This window comes from Coloeus monedula (genome assembly GCF_965178545.1).
Source record: "Coloeus monedula genome assembly, chromosome: 6".
In the NCBI taxonomy this organism is placed as follows: domain Eukaryota; kingdom Metazoa; phylum Chordata; class Aves; order Passeriformes; family Corvidae; genus Coloeus; species Coloeus monedula.
The window spans coordinates 33,281,902-33,300,977 of record NC_138786.1 but is presented as its reverse complement, the minus strand read 5'-3'; the positions used below and the strand labels follow the sequence as shown (position 1 = coordinate 33,300,977).

General features: G+C 38.5%; 1 protein-coding gene across 1 annotated transcript; it reads left to right on the top strand.

The window, feature by feature from the left end:
• Nucleotides 1–4,158: 4,158 nt before the first annotated feature.
• Nucleotides 4,159–16,306, top strand: ARHGAP11A (Rho GTPase activating protein 11A; the record flags this gene model as incomplete). Its single annotated transcript, XM_082283233.1, has 11 exons — nucleotides 4,159–4,287; nucleotides 6,714–6,784; nucleotides 7,111–7,207; nucleotides 7,719–7,975; nucleotides 8,414–8,574; nucleotides 8,682–8,828; nucleotides 11,455–11,622; nucleotides 12,845–12,980; nucleotides 13,297–13,405; nucleotides 14,184–14,331; nucleotides 14,724–16,306. 11 exons carry the CDS (start codon nucleotides 4,159–4,161, stop codon nucleotides 16,304–16,306), a joined length of 3,006 nt encoding a protein of 1,001 aa, XP_082139359.1.
• Nucleotides 16,307–19,076: the final 2,770 nt, after the last annotated feature.

Sequence of the window (19,076 nt, the reverse complement as noted above, 5' to 3'; positions counted from 1 at the left end):
CATGCCAGAGCTGGTGGATGGCTGAAAGAGGTGGAAGTCCACACTGCAGCAAGCTCCTGGCAGGATCTGTGGCCCCACGGAAGGAGAAGCCCAAGCTGGAGCAGGTTTTCTGCCAGGACTTGTTACCCTGGCAAGAAAGGTATGCTGTATACTGCTGTACTTTTGAGAGGTGTTCCAAAATCTCATTGGAAAAACTTATTTGACTGTAGCACTAGTGAATGTAAAAAACAAATTCAATTAATGCTTTTCACAAAATCCAAGAAGTTTTAGAATATTTCAGACATAATACTGATGATTTGTAGCATAGAATATTCAAACCTAAATGATTTAGCTTTCATAATCTGTCTCCAATAAATCTGGAGCAAGTTTAGATGTAGAATTAACAATTTATACAATTAATACTAAAGTTTTAAGATTGTTGTATCTAGTTTTCTGCTATAGTCTCTTTAAAAAACCCTGAAATAACAGGAGGGCAAATTGAGACAAATCCATAACCCAAATAAAACATGGGTTAAATTAAAATAAATTAATTAAAGTAAATTAAAATAAAGTATTCTATCCTCAAACCATGGTTTAGAGGAAATTCTCTCTAACCTTATTTTCTTACTTCAAATACACTTTAAATACTTTTCCTTACAATTTTCTTCATCTGGAAATAGTTTTCATCAGGTTAGTCACAGAAGTAAGAGATATAGTTAACCTTAAATATTGATGGTATTCAGGTATCCAGATTGTTTTACTACTGACATAATTCAGAATTGTTGCAAGTAGGGACATCATTGCATAAGACTGGTCACCTCTCAGCACTTTCAGTCTTGGGCAAAATTCTTTACTGAAAAAAAGATAAAGCAGCAGGGCAAGTGGGAGATGGAAAATGAATATAACTAACATAAGTGCAGGCTGAACAATATGAAAAGATGACAACTGGGAATTTGAGTAAATAATTCCTCATTAAGAGAGAAAGCCAGGAAGAGACAAGAATGAGTAAGGATGTTCAGAATATACTGTGCTAGTAGTCAGACTCTGAGGACATCAATGCATGAACCTCCTGTGTGCAGCTACCTCTCAGACTTTCTCCTGAATGGTGTGGCCTGGCTTTCTCCCCATATGGTCTTTATTTTTCACAATCTGCCCTTATGGTCTTTCTTCCCTCAGCTTGTCTGTTGAAGAAGTAAGACAAAAGAAGTCCTTGTACTGCTAGAATGAGGGATACCTACACTTCCTCCCACCAAGTTCTGAGTTTGTTCAGGGAGGGGTGCTTTAGAGTAAGGTCTGGTTTTTGTGCTCCTCATGTTACCCTGCTCTTTGGAGTAGCTTGGTTTTGCTTCCTCTGGCTGATTTTCTGGTTGGTTTGACCACTGACTGTTCTGAGGGGTTACTGAAATGAGATTATTAGTATGCATTTGAGTTTTCTTTCAAAGATCTCATTTCTGTAGTGGCTTCCAAAATTCACAAAATACCACACTAAATGTAGGTCCTTGTATTTTGGTTTTTTCTTCCAAAATGTAAACATATACCTATATAAGAATAATGAAAAAAGCGTCTGTGTGTGGAAGCAAACATTTGTGTATAACAAGCAAAGATTTTGATGATGAAAGGGAATGATGTAATTTACTTCACTCAGGACATGATTTCACCATAGCTGCATAAAATTAGAACTATTTAAAATGCCAGAACCTTGGCATGTCAATTCTGAGACAATTCAGGGCACGGGGAGGACAGGAGGAAGATGCCAAATAGCTATTTTTCCTAACTTGATTTCAAAAGAATGTAATAGATTTGAGTTGGGATGCTACAACTGGTTCCAAAACTATAGCTCTTATTTGCAAAGTAATTTTTCCTGCTTCAGTCTCTACCTGCAAATGAAACAGAAACATGCTAAAATACTCACCTAAAGAATATTAAAATATTTGACAAATGGTTTTGACAAAATTTGGATAATACTGTCATCAATTATATAATCCTTTTGCAGGATATATTGTTAAAAAATGCAGCACATACCACCATAACGTGTTTCTTCTTATGTGAATTCTGAACAGAAAATACTTGGCATGAAAAGTTCTGATATAATTATCCGATCACAGCTCCCTCTTGTGTAATTCATAATTACTACAAAAAACTAAGTTGGAATAGAGATTGTTTAAATTAAATTTTATGGTAACTATTTACTTGATTCCTTTACTTTTATTTTTCTCATACTTAGAGAAATCTAGTGATGTTTTGTATTGAAATTTTGTTTTTCAGTTTTGTTGAAATTTTGTATTTTCATGCCATTTCAATGCCAGGACGAATAATAATACTTACAGTAAGGTTACACTAAAACCACGTTTAGAGAAATATTGTTTTTGTACAATGACAGGATTTTGACATCCATAATCAAAATCATGGGGGTTTGCTTAAGAAAATTCGTATCTAATGTGCTTTTTATTACTGCTGCTAGGTCTTTCTTCTATACAATTTGTTAGAGGGTTTTTTTCTGTTTCCATTTTGCTGACATTTGGAAAAATTCTAGCTATTGTCTTTTTATTCTCTAGTTTTTGGGTCCATAGGTGTTCAGAGCGCTGTAATGACCATGTTATCATTCTGTGTCTAAGCTTTGTGGTAATCTTTGTCTTTCTCTCAGTGAAGTAAGACTTGCTTTAGAACTAGTAACAGAACACTTATAAAGGAAAAGCTGGAAAGCTTATTTTTGGTATGGTGCTTTTTTCTGACTACACAGAAAGACTGCATTTGGTTAACTGTAGTGTTGGCATTTGAAGAGTTACTTCGGAATAGAAAATTTAAAAAAAAAAGCAAAGAAAAGAAAAAAGGAAGGAGTTCTTCCTATTATAACAGAGTGCAAAGCCCAGAATGACCCTGCTGGAAGAGTTGTCTGAGTTCACTGTACGGTACGGGTAAGGGAACCAAAATTTAGAAAGTACAAGCAAGCTTGGTGCTAATGGTTCAAGTGCCACTTAAATTGCAGAGTGTGGCTTTGCCTACAGAAAATGATGGAAAAGATGGATCCCCTCAGGCAGACCTGCACAGAGCCCGGTTAATGGCGGGGAAAGCAAGGCTGCTGGCGGAAGCAGATGGGAAGAACCTCGACCTTTCTTCTATGCCGATACGCGACACCCTGACCACCAGGTACAGTGGAGTCCAGTTTACCCACAAAACTGTGGTGGGCAGCTGTTTTTATTTGAAACTTATTTTCGGCGAAAGAGACACTTGTTTCCAAGTAATCAACCAACCAAACCACTGACCCAACACTTGTGGGGGTGAGGGGCGGGCACGTATTGGGGATCACACCATCACACAATGAACTACATTGGAAAAGACCTTTAAGATCATCTAGTCCAACCTATGACCTAACACCTCCTCATCAACTAAACCATGGCACTGAGTGCCACATCCGGTCTTTTCTACAACACGTCCAAGGATGGTGACTCCACCACCTCCCTGGGCGAACGATTCCAGCGTGCAATCACTCTTTCCGTGAAGAATTTTTTTCTAACGTCTAACCTAAAATTCCCTTGGGTGCAGCTTAAGACTGTGTCCTCTCATTCTGTCAGTTGTTGCCTGACCGACCCCCACCTGACTACAACCACCTTTCAGGTAGTTGTAGAGAGTGATAAGGTCACCCCTGAGTCTCCTTTTCTCCAGGCTAAACAACCCCAGCTCCCTCAGCCGTTCTTCAAAGGGCTTGCGTTCCAAGCCCTTCACCAGCCTTGCTGCGCTCCTCTGGACACGTTCAAGCATCTCAACGTCCTTCCTAAACTGTGGGGCCCAGAACCGGACACAGTACTCAAGTAGGAGGGGGTATGGGCTGGGGGGATGATGGAGATGTGGGGATTGGGGAATGAGGCCGCTCCCAATGTTCCACCCCTCCTAGCGCTTAGGCAGCCAGCGCGATCGCCCGAGGGCGGCGCGCGGGGGCCTCGGCCGGGCTAGGCTGAGAGGCGGCGCACGGAGGCAGGCGCGGCGGGACAGCCCCGCGTGGCCGTTGGGCGGCCGGGGCCTGATTTCGAACGGCAAACGGCCCAATCAGAGGCGCGGGCGGGGCCGCGCGCTGGGTTTGAGCCGGGCGGTGAGCGGGGCCGCGATGGCGGCCAGCGGCGTCTGAGGGGCGGCGGGGCCGGGCGCGCTGAGCAGGGCAAGGCAAAGAGGGTGGGCGCAGGGATGGCGGAGCAGAGGCGGAGGCTGATGCGGCTGGCGGTGCTGGAGGAGCTCCGGGCTTCGTACGGGATCAAGGTGAAGAGTGGGAGCTGCCTGGCGGTGGCCAAGGCGCCGGGAGCGGCGGCGGTGGAGGTGAGCGGGGCGAGGTAGCTCGGAGGGCTCCGGCTTCCCGGGCAGGGCAGAGCCAAAGATCGCATGGGTCCAGGGACTGGTCCTGTCGCCAGGAGCGCCGGGTGCGGTAGCAGTGCCATTCCCGTAATGCAGCGGCTCCTGCCAGCCCCTAACAGGGCATCACCTTCTGCAGTGGGGAAAAGAGCTTTTTTTTCCCCTTTCCCTCAGCGTGCAAGTGTTCCATGGGGCCGTCATATAGCCGTGTTGTGACTGGAGAAGGTAATGGCTCGGTGGCGCTGGATGCCCCGCCCCCGGCAGTTTGGGACTCGCGTGTTGCCGGGCGGGCCGGGTGGCGAACGGGATGTGTTCCTCTTTTGTCCGTGGACTTGCTGGCCACTGAAACACGCCAGCTCGCTCTGATCCGTGCAAGAGCTTTTTATGCTTCACTGTGATTGATGCCACTCACTACGGAATTCCAATCTTAGTAATTGTATTATTTCTTGGAATATAGCTACGGTGTTGTTTCTAAAAGCTCTATGTCTTTTACTTGTTTGCTTAGATTTTTGTTTTATTTTAAGGGCTTTATTTGCCCTTTTCTTAGTATAAGGCATAACTAAGTATTTTGGCAAAGACAGCTCTGGCCTTGATATGCCAGTGGTCCAAGAATGAAATCTGTCCTATTACCTTAAATACCTATTTTGAGTTTGATGAAGGAAAAAAGTGTTTTCTGTCCCAGGACTCTTATTTAAAACTGAAGTATTATAATGGATGCCAGCACTGAAGTACAATCCAGAGCACTGATCTTCTGGTAGACTCTTTTAATTTCGGAAGTGTGGACCACTGTCAAGTTCTAAACAAGATCTCTGTGCAACTGAACTTCCTCAGACAGCTTTCTGTAAGGCTGAGAAGATATTACACAATGCTGCAGTAATCCTTGGTCAATATAAGCCAAAGAAGTTGGGAAAACATGTGCTTGAGTTCGGTTGTTTGGAAAGGGAGAAAGCAAGAGTAAAGTTAGAATTAGTTTTCTTCCCCTTGTCAATATCAAACATATAGTTCTAGACTTTCCCTTCTTTTTCCATTCGAAGGGAAGACAATGAGAACTGTGAACAACGTATGTATGTCTTGATAAAAGATGTCTGCGTTGCTGTCTGTAGTGCTTAAATTGTATGCAAGGAAGAAAATCTGTACTTAAGTAACTACTGAGCAAGATAGGAAAAACTACAGAATAACATTTGTTTTGCCAAGGGATGTCTTATTTCTGCTGTGAGGGAACAGCAAAATATTACTAGCTTTATTATTTATTAATAAGAAATTAAATAACAACTTCTGATACTTCAAACAAAACCTAGTGAGGTGATCATATCAGTTAAGAATTTTAAGTGTTGCATTCCAAACCGCTGGAATTTTCTAGTATGTAATCTTGTACATACAGAAAAAACATTTTCTCTTGGAGTTAATTTTCTTTTTGTAGTTTTAGTAGCAACCTGGAACACAAGGACAGATGTGTTGCTTCTTTTTCCTGACTGTGTAATATTTGCTTTCTGTAGGACAGATTAGATTGTGGTCTAATGGGTTAGTTACTGATTAACTGTTTTCCTAACGTGGACAGCACGTTGAATTTCAGCTATGAATAACTAAGAGTTTGCATTCATCTCTAAGAACAAGTTGGGCATGATCCCAGTCCTCTTCTGGTTGGGAGAGGGACTGGCTTGCATGTTCTGTAAATATGAATTTAAAAAAAAAAAAAAAAGTATAAGGTGTTACACAGGAATGTGGGCTTTTATAACTGATAGAACTGTGTAGCAACCTCAGATAAACATTTTAAAAAATTCTGTAGGTGAACATCAGTAATGACTGAGATTTGCTTATTTTCTAATATGTAATACACTTTAATGTCTTACTGTTAGGCAGTAGAAATAACAGGTTTTTTAAGTACAAATGCTAAATATGAGGTTCAGAACAGTTTTCTAGATTGTTCTGTTGAGTTTGATCCTTCCCAAAAGAGCAGTCTTGAGTCTGAGATGAAGGAAAAGATTTTTGTAAAGAAAGTTAGTTCAATTGTCTCATGTTGATTTTTAAGAAAAAGATTTTAGTCAATTGGAAAAGCTAAGGTGAGATTCCAAAACAATCTGGTTAATATCCTTACTGATCTGGGAGTCCTATAAGAAAACTAACTTCTTGTAAAATAAGAAGTGTAAAATGTACCTCAGAAAACCTTTCTACTCTTTCACAATCATCTAGGGTGTTACCTGGTAACTAGAATTAGCATAGTTTTAGATCTTTAGAGATCACAGTGCTTTTCCAGACAATATCTCTTATCTGAAAGACTTTGTTTTTTGTCTTAACTACCTTTATGTTTACTTGTTGCATGTGAGCTTTTTTCTAATATGTAGTTGATAATTATATCAACTTTCAAGTAACATTATTTGAATTTTGTATTTTAGGGTAAAATCTTTGGAATATCTTTTCATGCGTTGCCACAATCCCTTGTGCCAGAATATGGTTATATTCCAAGGTAAATTAACAATGTATATTTAGATTTTATGCTTACTTTGCTCTTTCTAGTACTGAACCCTTGTCAGAAGGAGTGTAGTATTTGTTCCACGCCTGCTAGAGCTTCTGAGGGATAGAAGAGTAGTCCCATCTGGGAAAGGAGGGATGCAGAAGTTAGATGGGGAATTCAGCACCACAGCTCTCATTCAGTTGTATTTCTTTATATTTTTCTCTTTGGGGGAAATTATTCTATGTATTAAGTTTTACAAAAAATGGTGAAATAGTTTTTCTGGAAAAAACCCCAGCTTTATTCTGTGCATCAGAAGTATGTTTCTGTTCTTTTCTCAGCTTTCTTGTTGATACTTGTGAATATTTGGAAGAACATGTTCATACTGAGGGACTCTTCAGAAAGTCTGGATCTCTTGTTCGCTTAAAAGCTTTGAAGGTAATCTCTAAAGCTGTTATTTTTTTTCTTAATAAGCTGCATTTCACTTGAGCATGTTTTAATTTTTGGCCTCTTTTCAGTCATATTCAAGTTTTAATACTGGAAGTAGATTGGTAACATTGCCTCCTTTAGAAATGATAGGAGATCTAGTCCAGCAACTGACATGGTTCCCTTTTTTTTTTTTCTTTTAAATATTTCTCCTTCCAGGTGATGAGAATAGTTTGGGACTGAACAAACTCATTAGCAATTGTGCAAACTGGATGCTATGAGGATATTTGTTTAGCAATGCTCCCCTGGTGGAGGGAAGATGGGGAACCTGTAAATTAACACACATGGTCTGACAACATTGCCTGTGCCTCATTATAGATAATGTAGTTGGGTAAAACATGACTGAAACTAACAATGGGGAAGATGTGACTGTTGTGACATGGGCTAGAGCATTACTGCTTACATTTAGAAATCCGACAATATGTTGAAGACTTTAACTCATGTTTCTTATGAAAAATTTCAGAGTAAACTGGATCAAGGTGAAAACTGCCTCTCAGCTGCACTGCCATGTGATGTTGCAGGGCTTCTCAAACAGTTCTTCAGAGAGCTGCCTGAACCCATCCTTCCACCTCACCTGCAGGAAGGCCTTTTCAAAGCTCAGCAGCTTGGAAATGAGAAGAAAACTGCGACTGTGTTGCTGTCCTGTTTGATGGCTGACAGAACAATTGCAGCTTTGAGATACTTTTTCAACTTTCTGAGAACTGTGTCCTTAAGGTCAGTGTAAAGGGCATGCTTGTAATTCTCTTAACCACTTCTCTGTCCAGGCAAGTGCAGTACCTTCCTGTGAGCAGTTTGCAATTTTAACTTTCACATCTGCAGATACTCACTAAATTCAGTTGTGGTCCTTTATTTCATAAATCCAAGGTTTTCTTTATGAAACCTTAATTAACTGGGTACTTGACTTTGTTCAAGCTTTGTAAAGCAGAATTACCATACCTTGCATTCCCTAAAACTGAGGGGATCTGTAACTTCTTGATTTCAGTAACATAGTTGTGAAATTATCTGGCCTGGAATGCATGAATCTATACATTAATCTTGTAATGTAAGCACTCCAGTGAATGAATTCATTTTTATTTTTCTAACTGCATTTGTCTTATTTGGTCTTCTTCTCTGCTTATGTTGTGATAATTTGATTTTAAAAACCCTTTTCTTGTAAAGATCCAAGGAAAACAGAATGGATAGCAGTAATTTGGCAGTGATTTTTGCTCCCAACCTCTTGCACTCAAATGAAAATGAAAAGATGTCAGCTAGTACAGAAAAAAAAATTCGCTTGCAAGCTGCAGTCGTGGAAACACTTATTGACCATGCGGCAGAAATCGGTAAGATGATAAATGCTTATCAGCATGTCTCATTGCACTGACCTGTCTACGGCTTTTCTTTTCAACTTTTAAGAATAATCAAAAAAAATACTTCTCGACTATTCCAGGACAAGTACCAGAATTTATATTGGAAAAGATTCCTTCAATGCTAGGTGTTGATGTCTTTCAATCTACACCCTCACTGTGGAGCCATGAAGACAGTGAGAATGAATCTCCCAGTGAATGTAAGAGGAGGAGGCACCGAAGTGTTGGGGGTAGGTATGCTTTGTGAAACTTTCAAAACCAAAAATGGAATTGCAACTTCAGGTAGTCTGATCCTAAGTACTTGCTTCTTCCAGAAGCAGAACAGATGTTTGCAAAATTGATTTGGTTTGATCTGCAGGATCTATATAAGACTTCAGTAATCACATTATTGTATATTTACTCAGAGTTTTCTAGTCTCTTGTCTACTAAAGAAGCTATTTTGGTTTTGTTTGGATTTGTGTAGCCAAATTAATATTCTAGGTTTTTCTGGAGTCAGCTTCAGATCCTGTTCCAGAGGGCTAAAGGATTTTTTGGGGGGTTTTTTGGGTTTTTGTGGGGGTTTGTTTGTTTTGGGGTTGGTTTTTTGGTTTTTTTTTTTGTTGTTTTTTTGTTTTTTTTTTTTGTTAATTTTGAAATTATACTTTAATATATACTTTGATAAGTCAGGTAATGACAAAGCAGGGATGCAAATGGCAGGTGTGTTTTGAATTAGAGTAGTTAATTTGTGGTTTGAAGTGTAAATCTAAATTGGATGTTATTGGATACTGTGTGCTCTGGTAGCATGGATCTGGGATTTGGGGTGAGGCTTTTTTCAGTTTTCAACAGGGCTGAGTTGGAGTTTCTTGCCAGATACAGACAATCAAATGGTGTCATCTCATTTCTGCACTCTCTTAGAGGAAATACTATGGTTACATATATACTTGATTGATTCAAATCCACTGCAAAGTGATCTTTTATGTATTGGTATAAAAACATAGGTACTTATTTAGCTCATGTACCTGGAGTATTAAACCTGACAGTAGTTTAAATTAAAGCTGTGTGATTGTATGTTTAGCCATGGCATGGTTTTTTTGTGTATTGAGCTCCTCTGCTCTGAAGAACAGAGACCATCCCAGAGTTGCAAAGTGATAAACATGAAAGTCAACATTTTCAGGAGAAACAGTTAGAACTTGGTAGTTCTGTAGAATAGGTTTTGATAGTAGGCAGATTCTAGTCTTTCTCCAGATGTAGATTACTATACTTGATCTGTTTTCAAATATGTCTTTAAAAACTATGTGGTATCCATGAGACACCATAAAATACGTACTACCACCTTGTATTTTGCTAAGCTTCACTACAAACACATGCAAATACAACTGTAGGTTGCAAAACACTTGATAAAAATACTTTAATTTTGTACTTTGAACAGCAGGAAAACTAGTAAAGTTTCATGTGTATACTCTGCTGTGTTTAATTTTATTTTAAAAAAAAACAAATCAACTCCCCCAAAAAAGCACGTAGTTCACAGAAAAGTTTTACATTATTTCTTTGTAAGATCAAAATCTCATACTTTTTTGGACCTAACTTCAAAGCTCTAAAAGCTTTACAGCTTCAAGTTGTCTGTCCATTAGTCCATTAAAGTGAGGGTCTCTGAGACTTTGTGAGTAAGATCTCAATGGGTACTGTCTAGGTTTGCCTACAAGAAATCAGAAGACATATACTTTTATAATGACCAGTAGACTTTTCTACAAGAAATTCTGTTGTCTGTGCAGAATGGCTTTTTGTTGTTGTTTTGGGGTGTTGTTGTTGTTGTTTTGGGGGAAGGGGGTTGTTGTTGTTTGGGGGGGGTTGTTGTTGTTTTGGGGGGTGTTGTTGTTTTGGTTTTTTGGGGGGGTTCTTTTGTTTGTTGGGTTTTTAGTTTGTTTTTTTAAAATAATTTTTATATTAAGGAAAATAGATTTTTCAGCTGTTGTGAAAGCAATAAAAACTATGTTGGTGGGAAGATCTGGGCTATGATTTTCTGTACATAAAACCCATTTAAACTGATTTGCTTTGTTTCTCCCTGAAAAGAAATACAAGTTAAACTTGAGTTGAAAACAGAGCAAGACAAGCTTCGCATTTAAATTTGATTGCTCGGTGTGTCTTGCATTTCAGATATTGTTAGTGGAGCATTGAATAAATTTAAATCTAACAGAACACCCTCCACTACACCTCAACAAGACAGAAGCGGTAGGTATTGGTGTATTTGTACTGAGTAAAGCCCATGCAGTACCCTCTGGATTTGTTAACTATAGTCAACAATTTTTTAAACTGAAGAATTAGAACTTATTTGAAGATAAGTGATTAAATTTAAATGGTTTAAAATGGAATATAGATACATATTTATTGAGGATACTGCATTTACTGTAATTCTTAGAGCAGCTACAATCACTGCAGTAGTGGGCTGTGTGGTTTAGCTCTGTGGGGATTGCACAACCAGATTTGTGCTTTTTAGTTAAGGCTTCACTGCAGTAGTGCAGCATTTTATCATCTTGGGAATGAATCTGCGAGGACTAAAATTCTTTCACGCTTACTGTTTCTAAAATCTAGGGAAGATCGCTATACATTTACTTCCGCCTAATACCTGTATTGTTTTGTTAATGTATGGGTTTGGATTTTCCTTTCTGGTACTTTAAACTTGCAAAAAAACCCAACAAAATAAAAAAACAAACCCTAAGCTATACTGATTGCTTTGCCTCTTCAAAATGCATGCACTTTGGCTAAGCTTTTGCAACAAGTTTCTTTCAGAGTTTAAAAAAACCACCGAAACAACCATTTACTTTAGTAAACTCTCTACCTTTTAAGCTGTTACTGCAAGTTTGGTTTTCTTAATTTCAGTCCTTTCATCAGTGACTCCGGTGGTTCTTACTCCAAGCACCAAGCGTAAACTTCCAACTGATTGCTCTCAGGGCTTGTCCAGCAAGAAGAGACGATCTTTTAAGCATAGTTTTGCGTTTGAGTTTTTACCAAGTAGCATTTTTAACAGCAGCTCAACACCAGCATCAGGTACAGTGCCATCACTTTTTCCTTGCTGCTTGAAGTGATTTTTGGCTTTTAATTTAAGAGTAGAGCCTTTTGTTCTTGCTAGACAGTCATTGATGCTCATTACTGAAGTGTTCCTGGCACTACTTCCCCATCTTGGTAAATTGTGTAGGTTCATATTCTTCGGTGACTCATGTTACATGGATTGAGCAAAAGTCAAATTCTTTCCTGTTTTCTGTTCTATTAATCTCTCATACTTGCAATTCTGATGTCCTTTTATCTTTTTTGCTCCCTATGTATCAGTCAGGTTATACTCCTGTTTCTATCTTGGTGCACAAATCCGTGAAGACTGCCTATGCTTCCAGTCTTTTGAAAGTTGTAGCCTTCTGTCTCCTAAATGCTTAAATAGCTGATCTCAGCTCTGTGAAATGTAGTTGTTGCTTTTATAAAGCTTCTTTCTTGTGTCCCATCACCCCTTGTTTTCTCTCTAGATGCTAAATTTCAAAACTCTAGAGAAAATTTTACTTCTGTTTGACAGTGCTTTAGCACCACTGTATTCTACTTGAGTGCTTCCAACCATCAGGCTATTCTGAAAATCCTGCCTTTTTTTCATTTGGTTCTTTAATATGGTGCCAACTGAAGTTAGAATAAAAGGAAACTTCTAGACTGGCTGTTTTGCTAGATTTTTCCCCCTCCCCCTCAAGGGAGTGTTATAAAACTTAGTGCTTTTTTTATTAAATCATTTCATGTTCTCCATGAAATACTTGTTTCTACAGATAAGCAAACCAAAGCAATGATGTTTTACAAAGATAGCAGTGATGCATGTGTTTCATAAAATGTCCAGTAGTAAAAAAAGCAACTCTTTTCTTCATTGTTGCTTTAGCTGTTCTGGCTAGGTATGTAAAAAAAAGCACACTGCAAATAATAACGAGACTGACTAATTTTTCTTCTTGAACTGTTAAATTTGAGGAATTGATCTGATGATAACAGTGTGGAAACTTATTTGAGGCAGTCATATCTGTAGCGTGTAATTAATTGCATTCCAGCCACTTTTATGGATGCTACAAGCAATAGCTTTGTTTAATTTTAAAGTGGAAGTCAAAATAATTTCAAGCTAGCACTCCACAAAATAAGCAAAAAAATTGTTCTGTTTAAAAACATGTTCTTTATTGTGTTAACTCTTAAGTCTTTATCTGAAAAAATGTGACTATTTTAAGTTCATAAAAATATAATTTTGTCCCTGTAGTTCAGTTTGAAGCAAGTCCTTGTGTCTGTCTTGAGTCATCACAAACCTCACTATCTCCTTCAACCATGGGTGAAAATCATGTGTCCAGTTCGGGTAATAGAAGAAGCAAAAGACTTGCAAGCAAAAAGCTATACAGGTAATTAATTTTCAAAACCTAAAGATAAATTGGAAAGATGGGTCTAGACCCCTTGAATGATGACCTCTATCTGTATCTAAAATTACTGGTTTTGGTAAATTTTTATAATCTTAAAATCACCAGGTCTTCTGATGTTGCAAAATGGAGCTCAAAACAAAATGAGATCTGGTATAGTAGCTTCCTGTGTCTATTAAAAAAACGTTGCCAGGAAGGCAGTAAAATAAGTAAAACTGGAAGAAGTAACTGTAAACAAGTATCAGGATGTTTTCATTGCCCTCCTAAAAAGTTTGTCCCTTCTTCCCTTCTGTCCTTCCAGGGCTGAATCAGGAAAGACAGGTTGTTTTTCTCCAAAGATAAGCCGAAAAGAAATGGTTCGTAGGTCTTTACGCTTGAAATTTGGTTTGGGGAAAAGCAATAGAGAAATGGTAAGTACCCAGTCCTGTAGTTAGAGTGCAGATTCTAATCCAAAGTTTTGGGCACTACTTTTCAGTAGCAGGAAGCACATACTTTGTAAAGGAGGAATCCCAGGATTAACTGAACCTGCTTGCTGTACAAGAAACCTGAGGTTTATTTGCATAGCAGTAACTGATCAGCTTGTAATGTGTTTGGCTGGCATGGGGCATGAGGCTGAGGGGAGGGAACAGCTGACCTGAATTGACCAAGGAGCAATTCCGTGCCATGTAATGTTAAGCTCACCAGTAAAACTGGGACAGGGATAATTTATGGAAAGTTGCCACTGCTCAGAGGCTTGCTGAGAATTGGTCTGCTTGTTGTAAGTGACCTTTGCATCATGTCTGGGTTTGGGGTTTTTTGTCTGTGGTGTGTATGTGTGTCCCTTTTTCCATTTCACCTTTCCAATTCTCTTCCTCATCCTGCTGGGGAATGGGGAAAGTGGGCATGTGGCTGGGTGGGAGCTTGCCTGCTTGTTGGGATCAACCCACCACACTTGTGCTCAGTGGGTCTCACAGTTCCTGAGCTTCTGACCTTGCAGAGCCTGTGCACAGTCACTCTGTTCAAAGTGTGATTAACTGCAGGGAGGCTGTTCCCTACCTAGGTCTACAGAGAATCAAGGCAAGATGAAGTATGGCCAAGAAAAGGCTGCTGTGGCTGATTTGCATAGCAGTTTCCTGAAAGTTCCTCTGTAAAAGAGATTCCAAATTACAAGTTTATATAAAAACAATTAACACTTTTTGTTTGTTCAAGAATATTGTATCAGGATGTTCAGTTGGCAATAGATCAGAAAATATTGGAAGGCGTCTTGCAAGTCAGCAAGGTTTGGAAAGCAGAACTGAATGTGCAAAAAGAGATGTACTCTTCAGCCCATATGTCAATGAAAAGTTCCCTAAGAAAGGTAACTACCTAACCAAATATATTAGATGGGGGAAAGGTCTACTTTTTTTAACTTTGCAAATGCAACTTTATAAAAGCAATTGGATTAAAAGTATGCTTGTAGATAAGTCAAAAGTACCTTGTATGTTAGTGGCTTCTGGGGAAAAAGAATTGGTTTAGAACAAGCTTTTTGTGTTTCTAATATATTTTAGTAGTTCTCTTTTGTAAATTAAGTGAGAGGAGATGCACGATTTCACTTATATTATAACCTTTTTTCACATTTCTGAAAATAAAGGGCATAACAGCATCTTTAAATTCAGTGTTGCTTTGGTAATTATTTTCTAGTAAGAATTTTGTCTATAATTATTAAAATCACAATAAATTATTCTTACACACTGTGGTATTTATTTTAAGGTTCCAGGAATGTAAGCAAATCAGAAGAAAACTTGCTAACTCCAAAATGTCACAATAAAGTAGATCACCGAATGTCATGGAGTAGTCCTGCTGTTACGGATTCTCAGGTGATCAACAAGAATGAGCAAATGCTGCCAGGACACACTGAAATGGGAGTCAGCTCTTCAGAACCTGTTTTGGTGTTTGGAAAGCCACCAGTTACTCCAGATGAATTCAAATCTGCAACTGTAAGCAAACAAGACAACAACCTGGAGCTTGTGCTTTGTGAAGACGAAAGCAATTCAACTGCAGAAACATTATTGAAAGTTAAGCAAGCCTTCTCTGCATCTGGGAGTATTCTTCACAATTTGATAGGTGATAAAAAATCATCCCTCTCAGTTGTAGCAAGTGAAATATTAAATGAAAGTCCATGTCCCACAGGGCTCAGTTCAGCAAAAGAATCGTTAGTGGAAGAAGTTTCTGAAAATCTAGTAAATGTAAAATCCAGAGAGCTGTTGCACCAATTTAATCAATCTTCTGCTGCTGATAAACAGCAATCAAAAAAGGAGGAATTTGAAGTTTTGGAGAAAAGAAACTTCAAAACTTCTATTGAGATTGAACTTCAGGTCCCAAAAACAGATATGAAAAAAGGAAAAGAACTTCCTATGCCTCAAGTACTAGCCAAGGAAGGTAAGTTGACTGTTGAGAACAGTTCAACACAAGATGACTTACACCAATTAGATTGCTCTGGAAGAAAAGAGAAAATAGAATTAATACACTCACAAACAGCTGAAAGCTGCATGGTAAAGTGCTGTGATTTGGAAGAGAGTACTGCTAAACCTTCTTTGGCAGGACAGCTTCCTACTTCGCAATTGCCTAAATCACAAAATGAAATAGGCAACCAGTACTTGAAAGCTGAAAATCTGGATAAAGGTTTAACTAAAACATTGACTGTTTCTGACCATGGAAAGGTTTCTGACCACATACAGTGGTTCAACCAGCTTTCATTAAATGATCCAAATTCTGCAAGCAAAGTGAAACCACCTCTGAAGTTTCAACGTACTCCAGTTAGACAGTCTGTAAGAAGAATGAATTCCCTTTTGGAGGCAAACAGACCGTCTGTAAGCTCTCAGGCGGTTAAATCAAGCAGTGTTGGTTCACCACTTGTTAAATCTTTGAGCTATGATTCTGCACTATTCCCCTGCACAGAAAAGCCCTCGAAGAATTCCATGCGTTTGCCACGCAGGAGTGAAAGCACATGTAACCAAGTTTCTGTAGCTCATAAGCAGCTAGACTTAACTTCTAAATCATGTTGCAGGCCATTAAATCCATCAGAAAAGCCTGATGTTTCTGTCAGAACTGTTGGGATCCATGAACAAAAAGTTCATCCATCAAAGTCTGTTCTAGAAGATCTAACCAATCATGAAATGGTTAAATCCAGTTCGAAAGTTAATGCAAATATAAATATTCCAGGTGCTGCCTCAGAAAAATCTATGATTGCAAGAAGTGCTCCAGGAAAAGAAAGAGCTCGTTACAGAGGCTCTCCAAAGAATCCAATATCTGAAGTAAAACTACTGCCAACTGCAAAGCCAGTAGACTTGTAAGATCAAATGTGATGGCTAAATGGGTTCTTCGCAACTTGGTTAACCTTTGGAAAAACCTAAATTTGTATGACTATTTTTTTAGCTCTTCTTATTTGTAATTTTTCATTTATTTTAAATGAATGAGTTGTGAAGATGTACAAATAGAAATTGGTTTTATATTGAGGTTTTCTTCATTTACTGAAACTTCTGTAAATGCTAGTCAGTTCAACTAAATTAATTTGACTTATAAAACAAAAATAATCTGTTTCTACAAATGTTTGTGCTAGATCTCAAGTTTTGATTATCTCAGCTTTTAAAAACATGCTTCATCTCCAAAACAGTTCTTGCAGTATTTTGATAAAGTATCAAGTTTAAAAACAGCTTCTCAAATGTTTAATATAAAACTAACGGACATATGAAAGGAAGTGTTTTGATGCTGCGTATTAGTAGTTAAATTTACTTTTTAGTTTTAAGTGTATTGTAGCACCCCTTGATACTACTAAGTTGGACCTCATATGAGCTCTATTTCTTTTGAGACAGTGTTTCTTATTTTTACTGGAGTAAATTGGGAGCATATTTTCCTTGTTGAGTAGGTAAATATCAAAATACAATTCATGTGTGCACACACACTGGAGAATTATTAGAACACATGGAAAACAAATGTGCTGTTTATTCAATAATTGAAAAGTCTTACAACTTCATCCAGTGATGTGTTCTGCAATAGGTACTAAGTATTTTCAATTGTGAGTAGTAAAATGTTTTATCTTAATATGAGAGGGGAGTTTTAACTTATTTTTAGAGCTGTAGAATTATGTTAACTAAGTGGTGCAGAAGCTGGGTTTGTATGCTGAAAGTGTTGCAAGAGACAAATGTAAGAAGCCATAGTATGTTAAAGGTTGATTTGCACAAGCAAATGTTTACATCTTTTGGAATGAAAACTGTTTGTCTGTCATCAGTTGTAAAATTATTTAAGAGTAGACACTTGAAACTGTTCATTAGCTTTTTATATGCGTGAATTGCTTATTGGCAAAAGGTTAGAGCTGAAGCACTGGATACTTTTGGTTTTAATAAAACCATTGGTTTTTCCCCTTTTCTGAGCTTGTTCTTCTATAATGACTTGGAAGGTTAGAATGTGCTGTTACATGCAGACTGTATACACCAAAATTAGTAAGTCTGAAAATACTGAAGCCAGAAGTAAATCTGTTCTGGCTGTCTTTTTTGTTGATCTTAGATGCATGTTGGTGATTCTCACAACTAGCAAAAGGCATGGTGCAACATAGTTTACCAGCAGTAGTCTGAACTTCTTAAAATGGTACGTTAATCAAAAGAATAGTTCTTTCCTGCTCCCTGCCTCCTTCCCCATGTATCCAACAACTTGCAAGTTTAATTGGTTCAGCTGGTTGATCTGGTGGAAACCTCCTGCCTCACTCTTGGTACATTACTGTAAAATCTAATACCAGGGAGCCAGCCATGAGGAAATCTTAATAGGATTGCTCGGTGTTGTGGTTAAGGATGGGAAGCTTCAGTTTCATGAAGGAGTGAATATATATGGCAATTCACCACCGTCCAAAGAGGAAGCTCCTGTTCTTGGCAGTGTGCTCCTACCCTCTGCCTTCAGCTGGTGCTGACAGATCCCTAAATAGGCTAAATGCAGACACCAGAGCACCATGTTCTGGATCATCTCACCGAGGTAGATAAGGATCAGCAAAACAACTTCCAGCTGTCCTGGCTGATGTAAGGAGGTAGGAGCTAGAAATAAGACAGGAGCTAAAGGCAATGTCAGGAAGAAAATGAGGTCTGACTCCTGTAATAGTGAGGTGTCATGTTGATTTTTGCTTGGAAGAGTAAGACTTGAGATTGTCAAAGCTGCATTAGCATTTGAAATGGTTGGTACATATTAACAATGTTGATATGTTGATAACAATGCTCCTGTATGGAGCAGTAAGCTACTTTTGATCATCAATGCAAGCTAGTCTTGAAACATCTATACTTAGATTCTTAGGGGGAATTTGCTAGGGCCCTGACAAAGAAACCTGTAGCAGAAAAAAAAAAAAGTCAAAGTTTAGGTTGTCTTTAGAGGTTTTGCAGAACAGTTTGGACACACATCCCTTTATATAAAGTTGATTATGTTCTGCAGAAAGAAACAGTAGATGCCAACTGGAAGTTCCTACTGCTTAATCCTGCAAGTTACAGCTTGTATAATGTACCAGAGACTAGCAAAAAGAGAGTAATCTACATGTGCAAGTGTAGTTCATGGGACTGTTGTGGTCTTTAGGGTATAATCTCAGAGTTTTTCTGGGGATAGCTATACTAAACTGGGATGTGACACATTCCTGTCAGTAGCAGTGAAGATGTGATACATAGAATAGCGTTTAGAGGCTACCATTTTGCCAAGTGCTGTGTTAGATGAGAGACTTCATTTAGCAAGATCCTTTTGTAGTTGTCTTCTTGGTAACCTCTGCTCTGGATGATGTGTCTGGATTTGCATAATCTGGAGACATTTACCTGCAAATCCTTGGAGATGGTTGCCATGTTGCTACTCTGTAAACCTGCAGCTAGGTAACACTATCATCCCATAAGTAAAACATTGATCGTATTATTCTGGAGACAGAAATCACAGCAGGAAGATGGATACTCTCCCAGGAATATGTAGTACCTTACTTCTGTAACAGTTAATCCATCCAATCCCTTCAGGTTTATTTTTAGAGTGTGAAATTAAAAAGGGAGGTTTATAATATCCCCCCAAGCTTTGTGTCTTTGTGTCTTTATCGGCCCGGCAGCGGGGGAAGGG